This window comes from Patagioenas fasciata, chromosome 17 (assembly GCF_037038585.1).
Source record: "Patagioenas fasciata isolate bPatFas1 chromosome 17, bPatFas1.hap1, whole genome shotgun sequence".
In the NCBI taxonomy this organism is placed as follows: Eukaryota; Metazoa; Chordata; class Aves; order Columbiformes; family Columbidae; genus Patagioenas; species Patagioenas fasciata.
The window spans coordinates 5,591,518-5,611,266 of record NC_092536.1 but is presented as its reverse complement, the minus strand read 5'-3'; the positions used below and the strand labels follow the sequence as shown (position 1 = coordinate 5,611,266).

At 42.3% G+C, this 19,749-nt stretch overlaps 1 protein-coding gene across 11 annotated transcripts in view; it reads right to left on the bottom strand.

The window, feature by feature from the left end:
* Positions 1–19,749, bottom strand: part of MYO1H (myosin IH) — a 47,145-nt gene that overhangs the window by 22,791 nt on the left and 4,605 nt on the right. For 3 of the 11 annotated variants that reach the window (XM_071816059.1, XM_071816056.1, XM_071816060.1), the window contains 5 exons: positions 18,618–18,722; positions 13,726–13,919; positions 10,862–10,978; positions 9,476–9,598; positions 8,292–8,386 (listed from right to left, as the gene is read on the bottom strand). In XM_071816059.1, coding sequence (XP_071672160.1) covers positions 8,292–8,303 — 12 coding nt within the window. In that variant the 5' untranslated portion in view covers positions 8,304–8,386; positions 9,476–9,598; positions 10,862–10,978; positions 13,726–13,919; positions 18,618–18,722. The other 8 variants (XM_071816057.1, XM_071816058.1, XM_071816063.1 and 5 more) reach the window with 8 other exon arrangements.

The following is a 19,749-nucleotide window of genomic DNA, read 5'->3' as shown; positions in this document are numbered from 1 at the left end:
TACGTCACCCCCCAGGAATAACAGCAAGCCCAGGGTGACTAGGAAATACTTTCCTCCTACTGTGGAAACTTTGGCTTATTAATCTGTGCAGGGTAATTTTCAGATAACCTAGAGCCACGCATAAGAGATATAAGCAGAGCAGATCTCCGCCGAGTGACCCAGTTATGGTCGTCTGATTGCAGCAAAGCCAACAAAAAGATGAGAGGATTTTCGGCCATTTCAGGGAGACTGGACCTTGTACCTCTGGCAACTTCCTCCATGCTAGAATGAAATTAAAATGCTATATATCAATTGTGCTTGGAAATGTAGCAGCAGCACCGTGGAAAAGTGATGTCTTGGATCTGCGATGAAGAACTTGGGCCATCTTGCACTACTGTACGCACTTTTCAGGGCAACGGAATTCATAAATACAATTATAATGTGGAAAAATTTACACATTGTAACCTAATTTCTTTTCAAAAGAATAGAGAATTAGAGGGTTTTAAGGTTAATCAAGAGCCTAGGGAAACGCCAACACTTCTTAAGGCCTCTTGTCTGTCTCCAGGGCATAGTCTGCTATAGACTTGTTAAAGGGTGACTGTCTGTCTTGCTCAATAGAGGAGAGGTCGAGGTGAACCACTTCACTTTCATAAATCAAAAGAAAGAAAAAAAGTGAGAAAATCTCCAGAGTTCAAACATTTCTTTAAAACCCAAACTTTAAATACTAAATGGGCTTCATGGCTGCCATTTTGAAAAACATTAGTTTGCCAAAGGACCCTTTTGATTTCTATTTGAAATGCGAGCGCTCACAGATAATCCATTGAGAATCAAACCCCCACAAAAGGCTTCCTGAAACAATCGCGGCACTGGTGAAGGACAACATTTTTGTGCCCAAAATAAAACATTTTAATGCGCTACAATCCATTACACATATATTCCTCCATTTCCTTTCAGTAATTATTCATTAGAAAACATTTAACGTCACTGCAGATTTCACACTGGGCAGTCTGCACACAAAGGAGAAGAGTTGGCCCATTTATAAGGGGCTGAGGCCGCCTTTTCTCATCCGAGAAACTCCAAGGCGGTGGGGGCTGCCGGACACAACGGGCAGGCTAAATTGTGCGGTTAACGGTCAAAGCCCCCCTGCCTACTTTGACACTCATTTAAAGATGACGGGGAACAATAGAGATTTGTTCTTAGCAACTCTTTCTTGTTACGCAGGGTCTACACGGGCTGCGCCGGGCAGTTCAGGGCATGGAACCGGTGCTGATGTTCGGTTCCACCTGCCAGCGCTCGCCCTGATCGCTCCTCTCCCCCCGCTCCCCACTTTAACACAACGAGACAGGTAAAGAATATCATTAAAAAGAGTCCCATTCAGCACGTCAGCTTTAATAAAACAATCGCTTGTCAGGTTAATATGAGCAGCTCGCATTTTGGGTTTGTGCCAGTCGTTCTGGGCCAGGTTAGTAAAAACAGCCCTTCCCAACCCAAAATTCCCAGTTCACGTCCAGGATTCCAGTTTGCACCAGCGCTCCCAGGTTACAGTGCTGTCGGCAGGCACCGGTGTGTTCAGGCACCTGACCTAAAGCATAAAACACTTCCTTATAACCTTATAATTCACAAAACCACAACAACTGCTAGGAAACATCCTTTTGCTTTATCAGTTTGTTTTGCACTCGGAGATGCCGCCCGAAACCCCGATTTAGCCCCTGCACCCCAGACGCGGTGCTCCGATGAGTGAGGAAAACAGCAGCAATCACACCTCGCTCAGGAAATTTAAGACTCTAAAATCAAGCTACAAATCCCATCAGGCCAGAACACAGACACTAACTGCTCTCGCTCTCAGTCATTGCTTTTAGATGTAAAAGCCAGAGGTTTTTTCAGCACTGACATGCTTAGATTTACCGCTGCTGGACCAGAGGCAGTTCCTTAATGAATCCTGAATGTTTATTAATTGCAGAGAAGGACATCTTATTAGAAAGCATAAATTGCGGATAAGCTTCGTAACGTGCATTCCCTAGCTAACAGAGGGCAGGATTTCCAGCTGAAAAGCTAATGCTCAGAGTTAAAGTTTCTGGAAAGAAGACAGAGTAGATTTATTCAACTCCTAGGAAAGAGAAAGACACTGTTTGAGTACCTGACCATCCATACATTACAGGGTGGGTAGCATTAAATAACAGCGAGTTCAAGAACAGTTAGAAGAGAATTAGAGGAAAATTGCACCTAAACACACAGTTCTGGACACTGCAAGAAGGTCACAGATAAAGTAAGTATTGGTATCGCATCTCCCATATAAACGTTCCAACACGAACCCCGATGACAAAATCCTTTGGGCACCAGAAAGCAAAGAGAAGCTGGTCTATACAATCACTTCCTTCGAGGGAGGTGACAAGTCAGTGTCCAAACTGAAAGCAGACAAGACAAATGACACCCGAGACAACAAACTGCTGTCAAAACAAGATTACAACTCAAGCTCCCATAGCAAAAGCTGGTCTTTATCCCTGTATCAGAGCCCCCCAAAAATCAGAGGTTGCTTTGATAACACCTACAAAGCAGTCACTTGCAGAGGCTGCAACACAGGGTCTAATTCACATGAATTACAGCAAAGGTCAGCCAAATGCTCTAATTTAGAGCAAGTGCTTGCTCTGGGCCCGCTCCGTCAGGCTTGAAGCAGCATCGGCTGCCAAGGCTGCAGTTTTGCGGGCAGGTGGGAAGAACTCAGTGGGTGCATCTGAAGAGGCTGCGAGCACAGACCCATCACCTAGGAGCAAATTTACTGGCAAGCATAATATTTCAACAGAGCCTGGAGAGGCAGCCACAATGGAGAGGGGAACATTCTTGTGAATAAATAGCAAACCTCCTTCAAATTGATCCAGAAAACGTCTTTATCAGACCTTCCTTGTTGTTTTAGTTGTCCTGCAACCCCTTGCACACAAAGCACTTCACTAGAAAGCATTTAAATTCAGAAGTCGAGCATGAAGACATTGTCAACAGGTCTCATAATTGCTTCATTTTTACTCCACAGCAATACCAAAGGTGGTGGTGTGATCTTCAGCATCCTGGGTTCACCAGGACCCACCTATCAGGGTCACCAAAGCACAGTTTTCTTGTTTTGGTTTGGTTTTTCAATGATGTTCAAGGCTCCTCAAGCAGTCCTATACAAGTTACTGGGCATTCTGGGGTGCATGTTGGAACCCCCTTCTTCATTGATCAGAAAAACACACCCTTTTCCTCCTCAAGCAGGTGAAAGTCAGCTCCTCCTCCCTTGGTCCCACTGTTCTCTCCAAAACATCCTTCCTCATTTAACCAAAAATTCTCATTTTAAAGCACACATAAACATAAAATCCTTACAAGGAGCTCCAAGCTTACACCCACTTCTTCCATATTGCTACAAAAATGTAGCCTAAAGCAAGCCGAGCAGGAAAGAGAAAAAAATAGCATTCCCTCCACCTTCTGAAACACAAAACTACCCACTCGGAGTATATGATTTATTGACAGAGCAGAGAAGGCTGGAGGCAGAGGTGACTCAGCTGTTCACTCTTACGGTTAAAAGGCTGACACAGGGAAACTCATCTGAACATCATCTGAAACAGGGAAAATCTGTTAAAACAGGTGAAATAGATAAGTGAAGAGGTGTGTTTTAACGGAGCAACAAAGCATTAATCACTTCTTGGCCTTAAACCTTACAAAAATGACCATGGTGGTGCAGTTGCTGTAAAACCTCTTTCCTCTCATGGGAAAGAAGGAGGGAACATTTGGTCCTAGCAGTATTTAAGAATAAAGCATTACGTTTTCTATATGAAATTATTTTGTTTGTGCTTAACAAGTATAAAAGAAAAAAGAACACACAGAAATGTATATTTTGCTACAAGCAAATTTTTTTATATAATGCTTGAATTTTTTAAAAATAACGCCTCACCACAGAGTACATGCAACTACTGTCAAAAGTTAGCTGACAACATAATTGTAGGCCAACAAATGTAACACCAATTTATCAGCAGATGCTTTTGTGTTTTCCTATATTGCCTATTAGGAGATAATACGAAATTTTTGGATTTAGGAGCATTTTTGAGTCAGAAAGTGCTACTATTAAAGTGTATATTCCCCATCTTGAAAATTAAGTCTAAAATTAACAACTTTCTTTTAAAGAGTTTCATACAAGGGCATAAGTAGTTTTGTTCATTATTTACCTTGTTCTTTATACTTAGAGTTGAATGTTATCTGAGGAAGTAGAAGTAACTACAGTGATTTAGATGTAAATGCTTTGCATATAAAAAATAAAGCACAGGGGGAGTTGGAGGAAAAGGACGTGCCGCCTTTATGAACCCCTAAGCGTTTCCTGTAAGAACTGCTCTGCTCACAGAGGACTATTTGCAGTGAATGAAAATTACCCTGGCAATCACCCCGAGTATTTCCTCTCTGCCAGGTGGGGAGCAGAGAGAGGAGATGGAAGAAAAGCCGCGTACGTGGGGAGAACGAAGCCCCAACCGCTCTTGTGTTCCGCCTGCAGCCATCAGCCTGTTTGCATTCAGGGCTCCTTGGAGGAAACACCGACAATTATCGCAGTAATGAATGCGCTCGGCCCATTTGCTGTAATTCTGTATCGTGTCACTAATACAGTAAATAACTAGATAGGGAGCCCTGTCTGAGGGTGAGAAGAAAGGCCGTGCCAAACCCGAACCATATGTAAGTTGCTGTTTGCTTCTCAGCAGCTCACGATGTAGATAATGTTTGCTTTGTTTTGCCTTTCATTATGTTTGCAAAATCTCCATTTCCACGGCAGGTGGCCATGTCCCCCCCACTGCTCCCCGAGCAGCCCCACGTTCGCCAGTACCAGGCGGGGAGGAAAGAAACTTTGATTTTAAATAGGAGAAATTCCTCTGCGCCTTGCAGCTCTTTTGCAAACCCAGAATTCTGTGTTTAGCAAATAGGAAGATGTTGCTCCTGTCCCCAGCGGATTACAGCCAGTTAATGAACTGTTCTGGGACCAAGGAGCGGGTGACGTGCCAAGAGGGCTGGGGACACCCGAGCACTGTCACAACACCAGGGCCCCAGCGTTGGTGAAACGCGGGGTGAGGAGACACAAAAGCTATTGCCCGAGGAATTACTCACGGATCCTATTAGGATTATCATGCTGATTTTATGGTCTTTAAAGCTGACCTTCAAAAGGACAAATTGAGAAGAAGGAGCAGGGTAATACTGCTTTGGGTTTTGTGAAATGGCAAATGCAGGTCCTGGCTGGCTTTTCCTGGGAGGATGAATAAAGAAGGAGCAGGTTTAACATCAGTAGGGCCAAAGAAGATGCACAGCACTATCTGACAGCAGAAAAGGAGTTTTCCTTCAAGTATTTGTTTTGTTTTGTCCCATAACTGCAATTTACATCAAATATCAGTCATGTAGTATAACAGTGGGAAGGAAAACTTGAAAGCTTTCACAGCAAAGTTGCAGAAGCTCACAGCTACTAAAAGCTGTTAATAAGTCTGGATCTGTCAAAAAAATAGACATTAAAAGGGAAAGATAAGATTTTTGTGTTTAAATTGATAAAATACTCTTTTTTTCTGAGGAGGAATTATTTTCATGCCTTCTACAGCTATTATTATAAAGAAATTCCCTCATTCCTGTATCAGTTTAAAGCCTCAACAGCAAGGTACCTACCACATCCCATGTACTATTCTTACATTTATACTTAAGTTTGGATCACTGAACAGGGGACACCACTGTCTCTGATTCAGCCAGACCAGACACTATCGAGTAGCAACACTGAAAACCACATGCAAAGTAAAAAAATCTTCTGTGTTGCAATAAGCAAAACTGCAATAAACAGGATTATTGCACAGCCAGACACCCACATCCTCTCCTATTCAGCAGTCAGGACTTCAACTCACTAAAATACATCCCTTTATCTCCCTCTCTGGTATTATGACACATCAAAGCAAAACCACTATTACTTCCTTTCACTCTGTCTTCTCACCAGACACAAGACATGGAAGGAATTAATTACGGCTAATTAAAAATTAAATCCTGTGTCTTGCCTTTGGTCAGTGTATTTCTCCAACTCAGAATATGCAGCTCAAATGCTCAGTTGCATCCTCCCTCTGTCACCTTTTATTTGGGAATAATTTGCTTACTTCTCCTTGGCTTCGGCATCGAGCTCTGTCATCTGGTCCTGGCAGTGCCAGCGGCAGAGCTGCTGTCCCCTCTGCTCCGTGCGGCGGCTGCTGCTCGCAGCTGAGCACCTTCGCTCCAGCACCTCGAACCCCCCCAGCCCAAGGGCCTCCCTCTGCTCGTGTGCCGAGCTGCCTCTCTCCAGCCCAATCGCTCGATTGAGCGGCTCTCTGCGAAGCTTTTCAGCTGTTCTCCTCCCAGGACACCATCTCTGCTGCACGACTGACCTTCAGGAAACGCATTGCATGAACTCTCTTATCCCTGCCAGACACAGACAACAATTTTCTTCAGGGGAGAGGAGACAAGGAGGTTCAAAGGAACCACCTTTCCATTGAGCAGGTCTCAACACACCGATACTCAATAAATAAATAGAGGATTAGCCAAGTTATTTGCCACAAGTGGAATGTTTGCCAAGTAGATCACAGAATTTCACCATGTCGTTCATTTGCCTACGAGTCAGTTCTGGAAGAACAATGTCAAGGTTACCTGGATGTCCATCCTACAAAAATCATCACCAGGGTTCGTGATGAGACTTGACAGAGATTGCTGGAGACAGAGTGCCACCCCAAGCCTGTGACCGCTGTCCAAACAGGCCAGCTTCTGAACTTCCAAAGCGTTTAGAAGGACTGAACTGGACTTCTAAGAAAACAGTCTGTGTTAGTGGCGCAGCACCGCTACAGAGGTCTTACAGAATTGTCCCTGGAAGTTCTGCTACAGCCTATGGCAAGAGAAAGTCATCAGCAGACACTGAGAAACCTCCATCTTAACTGCAAGAGCTGTTATAAACCTTTGAATTTTAATATCTCATTGGAAAAAAGTAGCTGGTTTGATCCTGGAGTTCCATCTGTCATCTCCTCTGTCAAGACTTTTTTAGCATGCAAGTGAGATGTCACCCCAGTCACAGCTTCCAAGGAATCTCTTTGTCGAAGTCCACTAAATTAAATTAGTCAGCTGAGACAGCAATTGAACATTTATGGAAAAACAGGTATCAGGATAAAAGTGGTTCTCGCTGCTGAAAGCGTATTGTCCAAGATAAACGCAACACACGCTTTTGCACCGTGAAGTTTTTGAAATGAGTCTAGATATTTGTGACTGAATTTTATCAGTTGTGTGCTTTACAAAAATATTTTTTCAAAATCATTATACCATCATCTAGCCTATGGAAATGCACTACCCAAATATTTATTAACGCAGTTAAGAGAAATGTCATATGGAACTACATCTCTAGCTAGCTGCAATACATCTATCACTACAGCCACTAATAATTAAAGTTACCTGAGTATCCATCTTGAATGCTCTTAAAGTCAGCTGTTAACAATTATTCCAGCTAAACCATTCAAAAGGTGCTTTGAACTTGTTTAAGGTCCTTCGTAACACTGTGCAGCTAGCGAGGAGGCTACGTTCTCACCCGAATAGAGTACCATTAATAATTTACTGGGTGAGTCAGGGACTTTGTCCTATGGCACTTGCATACACTTAGTGGCTGCTTTTCCAAGATAAGAACTAGAAACCGTATCTTCCTTGAGATTACATTGCAGGCACCAGTGATCTTTGATGAGTCGCGATTAGCATTATATGTTAATTACAAACTACCAAAATAAGACAGCGCATCCATTTGCTGTTTTAAAACTGTCCCTGCAGTCAGCCCAACGCAGGACTTCGCCAGTGTCGCAGACCCAGTGGTGGGTGCTCAGCTGCTCTTTCAGAAACTGGAATGTTCGAGGCTGCAGAAGCTGACTCGAGCTGGAAGCTTTAAGGTTAATAATGTATATTCTCTTGGTTATAGTATCTCTCTTCCCAGGCTGAGGCTAAGACGTGCTTAAAAATTAAAAGTGCAGATATCCTACAAAGGAGGAACAGATGCTAAGACTACGCATTAATCTTTAATGTGATTCCAACTCACACACTAAATTTTACCAACCTCCCTGCACTGCTGCAACCTCTGCGATCTCTTCACCCCACCGTGCAACTTGCCACTCGCTGCGTTAGAGCACGGGGTGGAGACAGATTTACCCCAGAGAAAACAGCTTCAAAACCATGTGGTAATGAATGAGTACCCAGCTCTCACATTCACATATTGTATTCAGCCTTTTTCTTCTGCAGGGTCCTGACGTGTTGTAACCAGATCTAAGGAGAGGCAGTCCTACCTCTGCTGGCATCCTTGCTGCGCCGTCCTCATGCTTGGTCCCACACACATTAGCTGGTGAAAAATTAGACCTCGAGCTTCAAGTGATTTCTACAGCTGTTTAAATAAAGACAGAGAGAACCTTTATTAAATTCTTCCAGGTTTATCTAGCAATTAATTCCCCATTACATATTGTGCGGTGCATCTAAAGTGCGTGTGTATATTTATGTAGGTGTCTATGAATGACAGCAAAGCAGCAGAGCGAACGGCTACACAGAATGAAGAGCTGTGAGTACTAACAGCAGAAAAATGAACAGCAGCAGCAAAGGTTCAGGCCAACAGTCCCACAGGTTAAGTTCTGTAGCTGCTGTGTACACTTGCATCACAGGAAACGCTGAGAAACCCTGCAGAGCCACTCAGTTTAGATCTTTAGGCGCCTTCCAGGAAAGGGAGAGGCAAATAAAATTATAATATGATATGACACAGTACAACACATAGACGCAAAGCATATGAGCCTGTATTATTGACTTCAGGGCAGAAACGCTGAGGAAAATCCACTAGTTTCTGTAGGAACAGCCATCAGGGTGGAGCCAAGTGTATCACTGAGTGCTGCAAGAGATGGAAAGCCAAAGCATGCTCGTGCCCACTCAAGCTCTCAGAAGTAAGCACTATATTGATCCCTTGCAACCAGGAGCTTTTTTGCCCATCCTCATCCCAAAGTCACTGTCTTCTTATGCAGACAAGGCAGCATATTGTCAGGAAGCTGGCCTGGACTGTTCAATGCCCTTTGGTGCTGTTAACTTGACCACCACCAAAAGTTATAACTTTGAAGTTGCCACCAGATAAAATACCAAACAGATCTTTTCATGCCATCCATTCTCAGTAGGGAATGCTGAGGAATCGTTTTGCGCAGAGCAGGAAAAAAACAAGCATGGAATTAAAAGACAGAAGGAAATAATATTCTTTGCTGACAAATGCAAAATGACAATTAATTTTGTACTTGGAGTCAAGGTGTTACAATGGGCAGATATGAACGGGGCTCCTCAAACAGCCCTTGCAACTCAGGCTTTAGAATTCAGCCCAGAATCCTGCTTTACTCCAGCGCCCACGCTGGTGAAAACACAGATGAGAATGCTGCATTACATTCCCATCTGCACAACGGAGCGGTAAGTTCATTTCTACAGAGAGCTCATAGAGATGTCTCACCCAGGAAATCATTTTAATGCGTCCTGTTCTTCCCCGGACATTCTGCAAGCACAGCAGCTGGGTACCTGGCCTCATTACAGAAGGGATATTTCAGCGGTTGGAAGTGACTTCATGCTGCAGTACCTTTGTGTAGAGAGATCACCTTTAGCGATTATTTATTTCAGGAGTTCAGATTCCTGCCTTCCGGTGACATGATGAATGACTTTTAAGTAACATAATATCTGGTTTCCTCCTCTTTCACACACCCATTTCATTGTCAGTTGTCTTCAGTGACCAGATCCGAAAGGATTGTTTGCAGTCAAAAGAGAAATTCTTTACCGCATGCCCAGCCTCCTCTTGTTCATATTTAATTGAATTCTTGCTTGTGTCAAAATGGTTATCAATTATTCACTCCTGAACTCATTAATTCCAAACATCCCATGTAATAAGTAGGACTGCTCTACTGCTCTGTTAAAAATTCCAAAATACTTTCCTTTGCCTTTTTACTCTGTTCTCCGTGTAACTGCAAGCTAGCCAGTGAATTATATGGGGGTTTGCTGTATCTATTATTTAAAGAAGCAAGCAGGCTGGCAGACAAGGTACGACAGCAGAGCTGTGTCAGAAGGTAGCACAGGACAGATTCATCAGCTTAGGGTCTGTCTCCCCATCACGGCTGGGGACGGTGGCAGCTGAACAGCACTGAGAAAAAGTGCTCTCCTTTCAAACCCACAGCTCAGACTCTTTCAGCCTCAGTTTTACCATTTGAAAAGTATAATTTTTTTACTAGCTAAATTAAACCCTCAACATCTTTTGTTTATAACCTACATTCTTTCTCAAGCCAGTTGAGAGGAAACAAACAGAGCAGACAAAAGATAAAAACCCACAGAGGGAACAGGAGATAATTTGATCCTGGTACAACCTGTTCTCCGCGAGGCTTTCCAAACCACGCTGCACTTCAGTAACAGCACGGTCACACAAGACCAAATATTTCAAGATGCAAAGGCTCTTCCTCTGTCACTTTAAGATTAGAATACATTATTTTCACCTTCCATCTAAGGCCCAAACAGCAATCTCAGCACTGCTGAACAAGAGATGTGCCACCTATACACACAAAAACATTGACAGAGCCAGGGCAGTCCCTCTGACAGCCAGCACGCCTCAAGCTTTAAAACCCTGCTGAAAAGAGACTGCTACAAACAGGAGCCTTTTTTTCACCCAGTTCTTCAATATCAATGCAGCGTGGCCATGACAATCCATCAACCTTCTGTGACAACAAGGTGGTGCTGCGCAAGCCATGGAATTTTGAATGCACCCCATGAAAAAGCTCATCTTCACAAAGCTAACGAGGAATCATGCAAATGTGATCCACCCTACTGAACAACTCACAGAATGCCTCAGTTTTCCTACCTGTAAAATTGGGCTTGGTTTACATTTGAATTTTTACTGGCAGCGCTCAGAATGGTATTTGGAACAGGAAAATCCACCTTCCCATGGCCTGGGTCCCTTCTCATGGATTTGGCATTCCTGGAAAAAAACAAAACAAAACAAAACAGAAAAAATCATGCCTGACAAAATGTTGTCTCTACCTTTTTCATTGTGCCATGGCACACAATAAACCATTGCTCTTCTCACTTCTTTTAAAATGAACAAATGTTTGTTTGCACCTGAAGTTGTGAGGAATTTCTTACAACAAGGATTTAAAGTTCCACCCTAAACTGGACAACATTCAGACAAAAGTTCACAGAGCAAGTAACATTGTGACTTGACTGAAGTACTGGAACGCACAGAAGTTAATTAGTACAACAAATATGGAAGTAATATTTTTGTTAACTTTGTTCTTCTGCCAACAATAGAGGGGGTGACACGCGAAGCATTTCAGCTCTGTAGCTGCAAGGGGTCATTGTACTCTCAGAGAAGGTGCCTTCCGTCCCTGGAAGCTTTTTGCCGCACATTGGCTCGGGAGCCCGCGGCTCCACTCTGGCCCACTGGGCACAAGCCCCCCCAGCATCTGCAGAGACAGAGTTTGGTGATGACAGAAACAAAACCAGGTGGCTTAGACAGACCAGTAAGATTTGAGTTTTAAATATGTTTTGATGATAACTAGGAATGATAAATCCATTTACTACCATTTAATAAAGGAACCTGTAATTTACTCATCAGGGAGCTTATGTCTGAACAGAAAGGACTGATACAGTAGGTCAGAATTTGTGGCACTTGGATGCAGCTCTTTGCTTGGCCACAAGCCTCTGGTGTGAATTTACCCAGAAAATGCTTACTGAACACAGGATAACACTGTACAAATCAAGCAGGTGTATAAAAACCCGTAGGAACTAGCCTGCTTTCCAGGACCCAAGCCACTTAAATCCACCTGATCTCAATCTTCCCAGAGCATTGTACTCTGCTACAAAAATACACCCTCAAAGCCTCAGTTCCGCATCTGTAAAATACGACTAACAATCCTTCCTCGCCCTTGCACGGTCGCTGTGAATATTCAGACAAGAATCACTCTGCCGTGCCCAAACGCTAACGCACAAGAAAGCCATTAAAAATCCCAAACATAGATACATGGTTTCTAGGGCCATGGAAAGCTGTAATAAATCTATTTCAATCTCACTTCTCATGCAGCTCACTAAATCTGTGCCTATAATATTAGGAGTGTGCTGGCTAACTGGCCACAAGCTATACAAAAGCCTTTTCTCTCCAAGTTCAATCAAAAGGACAACAGCATATGACAGACCCCTTGTATCTTTTGGTATTTTAGCCTGTCACAGCAGGGACCTCCTGCAGCGCCAGGAAAAGAGGGTTTTTCTGCTGGCCAAGCTAAAGCTAACAAAAATACCTAATGAGTAGAGGAGCTGAGAAGCTCATGCATTTAGCTATGTCTAAAGTAGCGTGTGCACACTGAACGTGGCCATGAAAAATTAATTGCAGAGATGCTATCAGATATACCTTCAAGTGACTGGTTGGACTAAAAAAAAAAAATACTATTTTTAGTAAGTATTTTTACTTCAATTAAAAATATTTGGGGGAGAAATGATACCATTCCTTCACATGCTCATTTTTTCCCTAGAAGAGAGGAATGGAAGTTCAGTCCTACAGCCTGAATGCTGCCAGTGAATTGCATCCTGCGAGCTTCTGATCTGGCTCTTCCCTTCTACTCTCTAGCGCTGGTTTCTCTCCCTGCTGACCTCCAGCCCCTGCCCAAAACCACGATTTCCCACCCCTCTGAGCTGCTCCCCCTCCAGCCTCCCAGCACTGACCCCACTGAATTCATGGGGCAGGAAGATGGGTGGTTTGAGGAGCTCAGTGCACCACAGCTACACCTCTGGAGAAGGACACAGGGAGTTAGAGAAGCCCTGTCCTGGGAGAGGAGGAACTCAATAGGCTGGAAATATGGACATTCGGACACACCGTACACTGGGGTTTGGGAATGCAGAGTGTGGCACCTGAGTGGAGGAGCTGCAGATGGGAGATGCGTGTGACAGTGTGTCACACCAACATTACCTGAGGTTCCTATTAGACTTTCAGCAACAAAAGTATTCCCTACTGTTGCTCTAAAAATATAGAATGCATCCCTGCAAATTAATAAATTGAATGAAAACTGAAATGTCAAATGGTATCTACCAGCTGAAAGTGACAGTCACTCCCCATAGGAAGAACGAAGGTGGAGCAGACCTTTCATCTGTGCTGGCACCTTCGTTCAAAACAAGCAATGCAGAGAGAAGCCAAAGGTTCAGTCCAGTGCAACAGAAAACAAAGTACTCATCCTGCTGTTACTCTATGCTGCAGGTGTAACACTCTTCAGAAGAAACCACAGAGGCAGCCAGGAGGAGTTAAGGCATAACTGACTTTTGGTCTGGAAAGGATGTCAACACACAGGCCAGGGAAAGCAGTTAGAAATGCACAGGGACTGCATCAACATCGGGTAATCCTTGTTCTTTTTCTCCAGGACAATCCTGGCCTACGGGCTTGATGATGTCATTTCCATGACTAAGTATCTGTTAATTAAAGACACAATATATAATTACTAAATGCAAGTTCTTTGAGCTCTTCAGCAGGCTGGAGTTCCTGCCGGTCCAAACAGGGCACTTGTCTTGGATTCCTAAACACATTTGTGAAAAAATGTCCAGTTTGATTATGTGTGTCACATCCCATTAGAGAATTGGTGCAGTTTATTTATTTGACCTCCAGGCAAAGCTGAAGAGGGAGCTACAGCAAAGGCAAATATATTAAAGTAACTGTCATTTAAAAGAAGTATCTGTTAACCTTACCTGTGTAAAGGGAAACTTGCATCTGAGCATCCAATATTTAATCAAAGTCCTCTCTAATGAGGAAACTTGGTTCCATGATCTTCAACCCAAAGAGGAATATTGATGATTGATTACCTGCTTCAATAACTCTGGCAAAGCTGAAGATCCAATAAAAATTGACTTTGCCTTGCAGCCCACTGCTGACTCACCACATGCTGCAAAGAAAGAGCACAGAGAATGATTTTACAAATGCTTGTATGGCTGAAGACAACTAGAGCAAGGATGGTGAGACGGGCTCCTTCATCACTATGTGAACTTCAGTACATGAGCATTTATAATATTCAGAGCAACATGCATCTGGGCAACAGGACAGTTCAATTCCTTCTTTATTCAGGGATGTCTCTATAGAAAAGTACCCCGAGTGACAAAAATGTTTGCTTCATGACAGAAAAAGGCCAGATGTGCTGTTAGGAGGCAGTAAAAACACCCCTCTTGAGGTATACACAGGTGTTTGTATTTTAAAATTCTGAATAAAACTTCCACTCAGGAGTTTTGGGAGAACTTCCAGGAGTTTCTTATATTTGCATGACTAATGACGCAAATGTGTTTAAAACTATCTTAACCATTGCCTATGAATCTATCAGAGACAGTCTGAGCTTATCAGAGAATAAAGAGTTGTTCATCACCACCTTCTGCCTACATTCTGATTTTCAGTATAAAAGTGTATGTAGCGAAAAGGTTCAACAGGTGCGCGATCAGGTCAGATTCTAATTAATGTACGTGTCATCATGCAATAGGCAAGTTTTAAATAATGCAGAGCTCAAAGCACTGAAACTATGTAAAAGCAAAGGCTGGAAACAAAACCTGTTGTTTCATTAAACTTAAAATACAATTTGACTCTGTCATACCAATGTATATGAGCTATCTGCATTAAATTGTGTTTAATTTAACTCTAGAACTATAGGGCCCAATTAAAAATAATGAGGCCTGTCTCCAACTGTCAGGCTCAATTAGAGATAATGGGAAGTGATAGCTCCTGGAATAGATTCATTTTTGTCTGATAGACGAACTGGGGCAGGGGTCTTGGCAGGGGTCATTGGAATAGACCCGGCAACAAAACATGGGTCATTCAAGCTTAAGGAGTCTTAAGGAACCTAGTTATTAAATAAGGAAGTAGGAAGTAAATCAAATCCAAAAGCACATGAATAACCCCAACAGATTCTTTTTTTTCTGTTACATATCCATATATTGCAATTCACCTAACCATTAAACTGCCCATTCTAAACCGACAAAATATAATGCATAGAGATTAAACCCATTTGACAAGACAAAAGATAAACAAGAAAAATAAGTGCCCAACTTCATATTCCAGTGTCAACTTTCAGGAGTTTAGTAAGATCAATATTTTTCTTAGGTAATGCTCCAAAGATTGCAGCAAAACCGCTGAGCTTTCATTTTACATAAGCGTTATAAAAATAAATTTAAAAAAATAGTTGGAATGTTTCATGAAACGTAGCTGTATGGATACCCATTACATACAATGGACAGATTACTTCCTATTCAGCCTCAGCAATAAAAATAGGCAAAAATTGTGAGATTTGCTAAGCACTTCCAGGACGTAATCAGACAAATCCAGAAACGCGCTCGAGAGAAACGAAACCATTTGTCCTTGCAGAAACGTGAATGGGCAATGTAGCGCCTGACAACTTTTAGGCACTAGACAGTAGCTGTCATTGTAGATGAGTAATTAATCTTGAAGGGAGAGGGAGACGTGGAGCCCTGTTGACTGTTTATTCGGCTAGAATGACAGCCAGTGTCTGTTCGCGCCGCTCGGCCCCCGCCTGGAATTGGGAAGCTCTCCCGGGCACGGCTTCCCCGCGCATCTCTTGTCATCGGCAATGACTCTGAAGTTCGCGTTGGGCAATCCTGACGCGCCGTGCCTCGGCTCGCCTTTTGTTTCTCTGTGAAGACACTTTTTTTTTTAATCTAATGATATCTTTCTCAATGTCTAATGACAATCGTGCAACGTGCCGCCAATGGCATTTTATCCTCTGCTCCCCCTCCCCCCGTACACGTACAGGCCTGCAAAGTCAGGCTTTGCATTTTAAATCTGTTCTCTGTAACTTGTGAAGAAAGAAAGAACAGTTGAGCTTTTCTCCCGTGTGACTTACTCTGACAGAATGTGCACATTTATAATTCGAGACATGGTTTTTCTTCACACTTGCCTCCTAAGAACCTCACGAGGAGACTCTCCATGGCCACATTAGAACAACAAAAACAGAGTTGCTAAAATACAATGTAAGGTTACTGGCAATACAAAGGACCAACATTATCACCTTCCTCTAGTGTCTCCTCTTGCTGGAAAGCGCTGAGGGATGGTCACCCCAGGCTCTGGGTGACAAGCTGCCTGACCAGCCCCACACACTGGTCCCCACGCTGTGACTCTGCTGCAATGGGAATCACCATGGGCAGGAAGATCTTTGGAGCCTGATCGTGACAATCTCTGTGTCTGTGTAACACTCAGAAGAACAGGGCATAGATTTCAATCATGGCCCTTAGAAATCATACAGTTTTAAAAAATGAATATAAAAACGTCAATGTTTCCTCAAGACTGAAGCACATCCAGCTCATGTCATGCAGCACTTGGGAAAACAGAAGCACTAAGAACCTCTGGTATCCGTTTTCAATATTCAAAGGGAACAATGAAAAAAAGAAAAAGGTTATAAGAGAAGGCGCTTGAAGTAGACTTTATTTAAATCGTAACTTGAAAGGAAGGTAATGAAACCCTAGTATTACACACCGAAAGACCAGGCTGTTGTCTTTTAGGTTATGCCAGGTGCACCAGGCATAACATTCTGATGCTGAGTAAAAGAAAAATCACTTCATGCAGCTTGCAAAATGGTGCTACCGTTTTGCATTTATACAGCACTGAAGCAAAAGCAAAGCCAAATGCCAACTGCTAGATTTCAATTTCCATGTATCAAATCCTACATAGAAGGTTATTTTATTAATGGCTAGTTCTGCCTCCTTCATGAAACCAGATATTCTTTTGAGGACTAGACACTTGGTTTCTTTGCAATTTCACAAGAAAATCAGCTCACTGTAGCTTGATGGTGGAAACTTTCTTAAAGTGCTCTGAATGGGTACGCCTGACTTTCTTCAGCAGGTGCATCCCCTGAATCTACTTCTACTGCTCCATAGAATGCCCTTGATTTGGAATAAAAAGTGAGATGTTGCTATCACTTAAATCTGAAGACTGTCACCACTAGAATAATCAGATGTTTATCTTACACTGCCATTTGAAGAGAATTCCAAATACAAAGAAACTCAGCAGGCAGTCAATGAATTCCCCCTGGCCCCATCTTAAAAAGAAAAGAGAACCTTAAGGAAGGAAGAGAGACACATAATTCATCCTGAAGATACCGGAGATTTTCTTTTTTCCTGTTGAGTGGTTCTAGTTTTGAACAGGTTACACTGGAGTGCATCGTAGCACCAGGGCGCTGCCCATCAGTCAGTTGGTCACCTACGTACTGTAGCAGAAACTGCCAAACAAGTGGTTTATTCTCTTGTGATAGTAACCCAGGAAACAAATCTATGATGACACTGTTACATGCATTCGTGAACTTCGTGGCCTTGTAGGTCACTGGACAAATCTCTCTAAACTGAACTGTTGACAGGTCTTTGCAGGGTTCCCCACAGGAAACCGAAGGTTAATTGACCATTCTTTCAAACCATGAAATGCTTTTGAAAATGTTAGTTTTAAGTCTCGTAGCCTAAAATCTGATGAAACAGCGTGTCTGTACCATGGTGTCTTCTAATTATTGAAATGAAGAATTTTGGTCAGGGAAGGTGCAGAAATGGTTTAATTAGATTTCTGTGTCACATAAAAGTGAAACAACACTCATCCAAATTGTGATTTTGTTTAGAAAAGAGATACTGAGGTAGTAGGATACCTGCTAGAGAAGCTATTCATAATAGAACTACTTCCTGATTATGTTAATTTGATGATGGCCTTATCAAGAGAAGGGATCTTAGATTTTCAGTCTTAGATTTTTAGAAAAATATGTATATGCTTATCTGTGCTCATGTGGATAGTCTCACTGACTTCAAAGGAATTATCACAGTGTTGGTTTCTGCAGGATACTTCCACCTCTAAAGCTAAAGTTCTGCACATACTCATGTACTCAGAACCAGGACTCTCAGAAAACACCCAGCGCTCTTGAACAACTGGCAGGAAAGTAGATTTGCTTTTATGAGCAAGATTTACAGATGCTAGGATGAAAATGGAAATCAATCGCTCTATCACAGATTACAGAAGTCCTTTATCAAGCTGTGTTTGGGCTTTTACACATTTAGAGTATTGCCCTGACATCCTATCAGCGTTATTTTGTTTTTGATACAAAAATGTGTCATTGCATATGCCAAAACCATAGAAGAAATAGAAACCCAGAAAAAAAAAAAAGGTAAATTTGTTATTAATGTTTTTTCTCCAGAAACCTTAAAGAATACTTGAGTATTTCTAGTCAGGGTTAATAAGTTTAACACGATCAAGATAACTTGAGTTCTGCAAAATTTTCAATCCAAAGCTAGACTTTGGCCTTTCTCTAGCTGTTGTCTTGTCACTGTATTTCCATGTAAGAAGTATAAGTATAAACGTGGCCAGGTTGTGATGGTCAGATGACGCCTGTCCCTCTTTGCAGCTCAGCGAGTAACATACTGGGCAAACTTCATTCCAACGTGTCAAGGTGAGACGCTACAGCTGCCTTGCTGGGACACAAGGTGGAGCAGCCTGGGCTCTCTGACGCTAACCAGGTGTGCTCCTGGTGTCCAGCACCTGCCTTCTTCTTCAAGGGCTGAAGATTCAACTAAGGCAACAAATAACCCCTCCAAGACAAATTTCCCTGAATACTTACGTAGTCAACGTTCATTGCTTCTACGACGAAAAGTTGTGAATTCAGCCAAAGCTGAATGCAGGTAGCTGTAAAGTTTTCCTTTTGGCTTCTTGCTTAACATTTCATCTACAAAGAGGAAAATCTGCACGTGAGCAGAGGTATAGATAAAAGTGTTCATTGTCATTATCTGCTCAGCACAAAACCATGGAGATTTGCTGAAAACAATCCAGAAGATTATTTTAGGAAATGCTCAGTACTATGGCAAAGAAATAGGTGAGACCTACACATGATTCTCTGCAGTGTTCTAAGCTGTACATATACCACAGTCTGCAAAAGAGCAATGAAGAGATCGAAACTGATGACTCTGTTTGCAGCACTCTCTGTTGCTGAAATAGTCTCTTTTAATGACAAACTACATTGCAAATTATACCCATTAGCCAGCAGTATATCGATTTCCTCTGTGTTTGAAAAAATTAATAAAGGTATACATTTTATCCCACAAATGCTAAATAAAAGCATTAGCACTATTCTTACATAGTACAAGAATTTGTTCTAACTTCACCGCATAAATTCAGGGCATTAAAAATTCAGGGTGGCAGTAAGAGTTTATTCCAACGTTCTATACCTACATGTTTGACAAAGGGGATGCTGCCTTCTGTACGTGCTGGCACTAATTGTCATACACAACACAATATTTATGACAGAAAGGTTCAAGGAAACAATTTTAGCTTCATTCCCAATTTTTCTCATTTCTACAATATTTTGTTAAGCATTGTACTTCTGAAAGTAACTATTTTGCTGGAGGCTAAGTAAAAATACACTAAAACTACATTTCTCGGGGATCCTCTTCTCGTTAATAAAATTTTGAGGGTTAAAATCTGCTAACAGCCTGTGATAAGAGCAATTATGTTGGACATTTGAAGCGGTGGAAAACATGCCAGCCAACCAGAATTCTCGTCACAACACTTGTTTCATAATATTGCATATAATAACCATTGCACTGCATAATTACACTGTCCATAAACAATGTTTTGCCCCCAAACAGACATGTATTGAGGCAAAATATTCTTGTAGACCACTCAAAGATAAATTGTGCTATACTTAGGGTTAAGTGGCTAAATTATAAACAGATTGTCAAGCTTTGTGTGTCCTA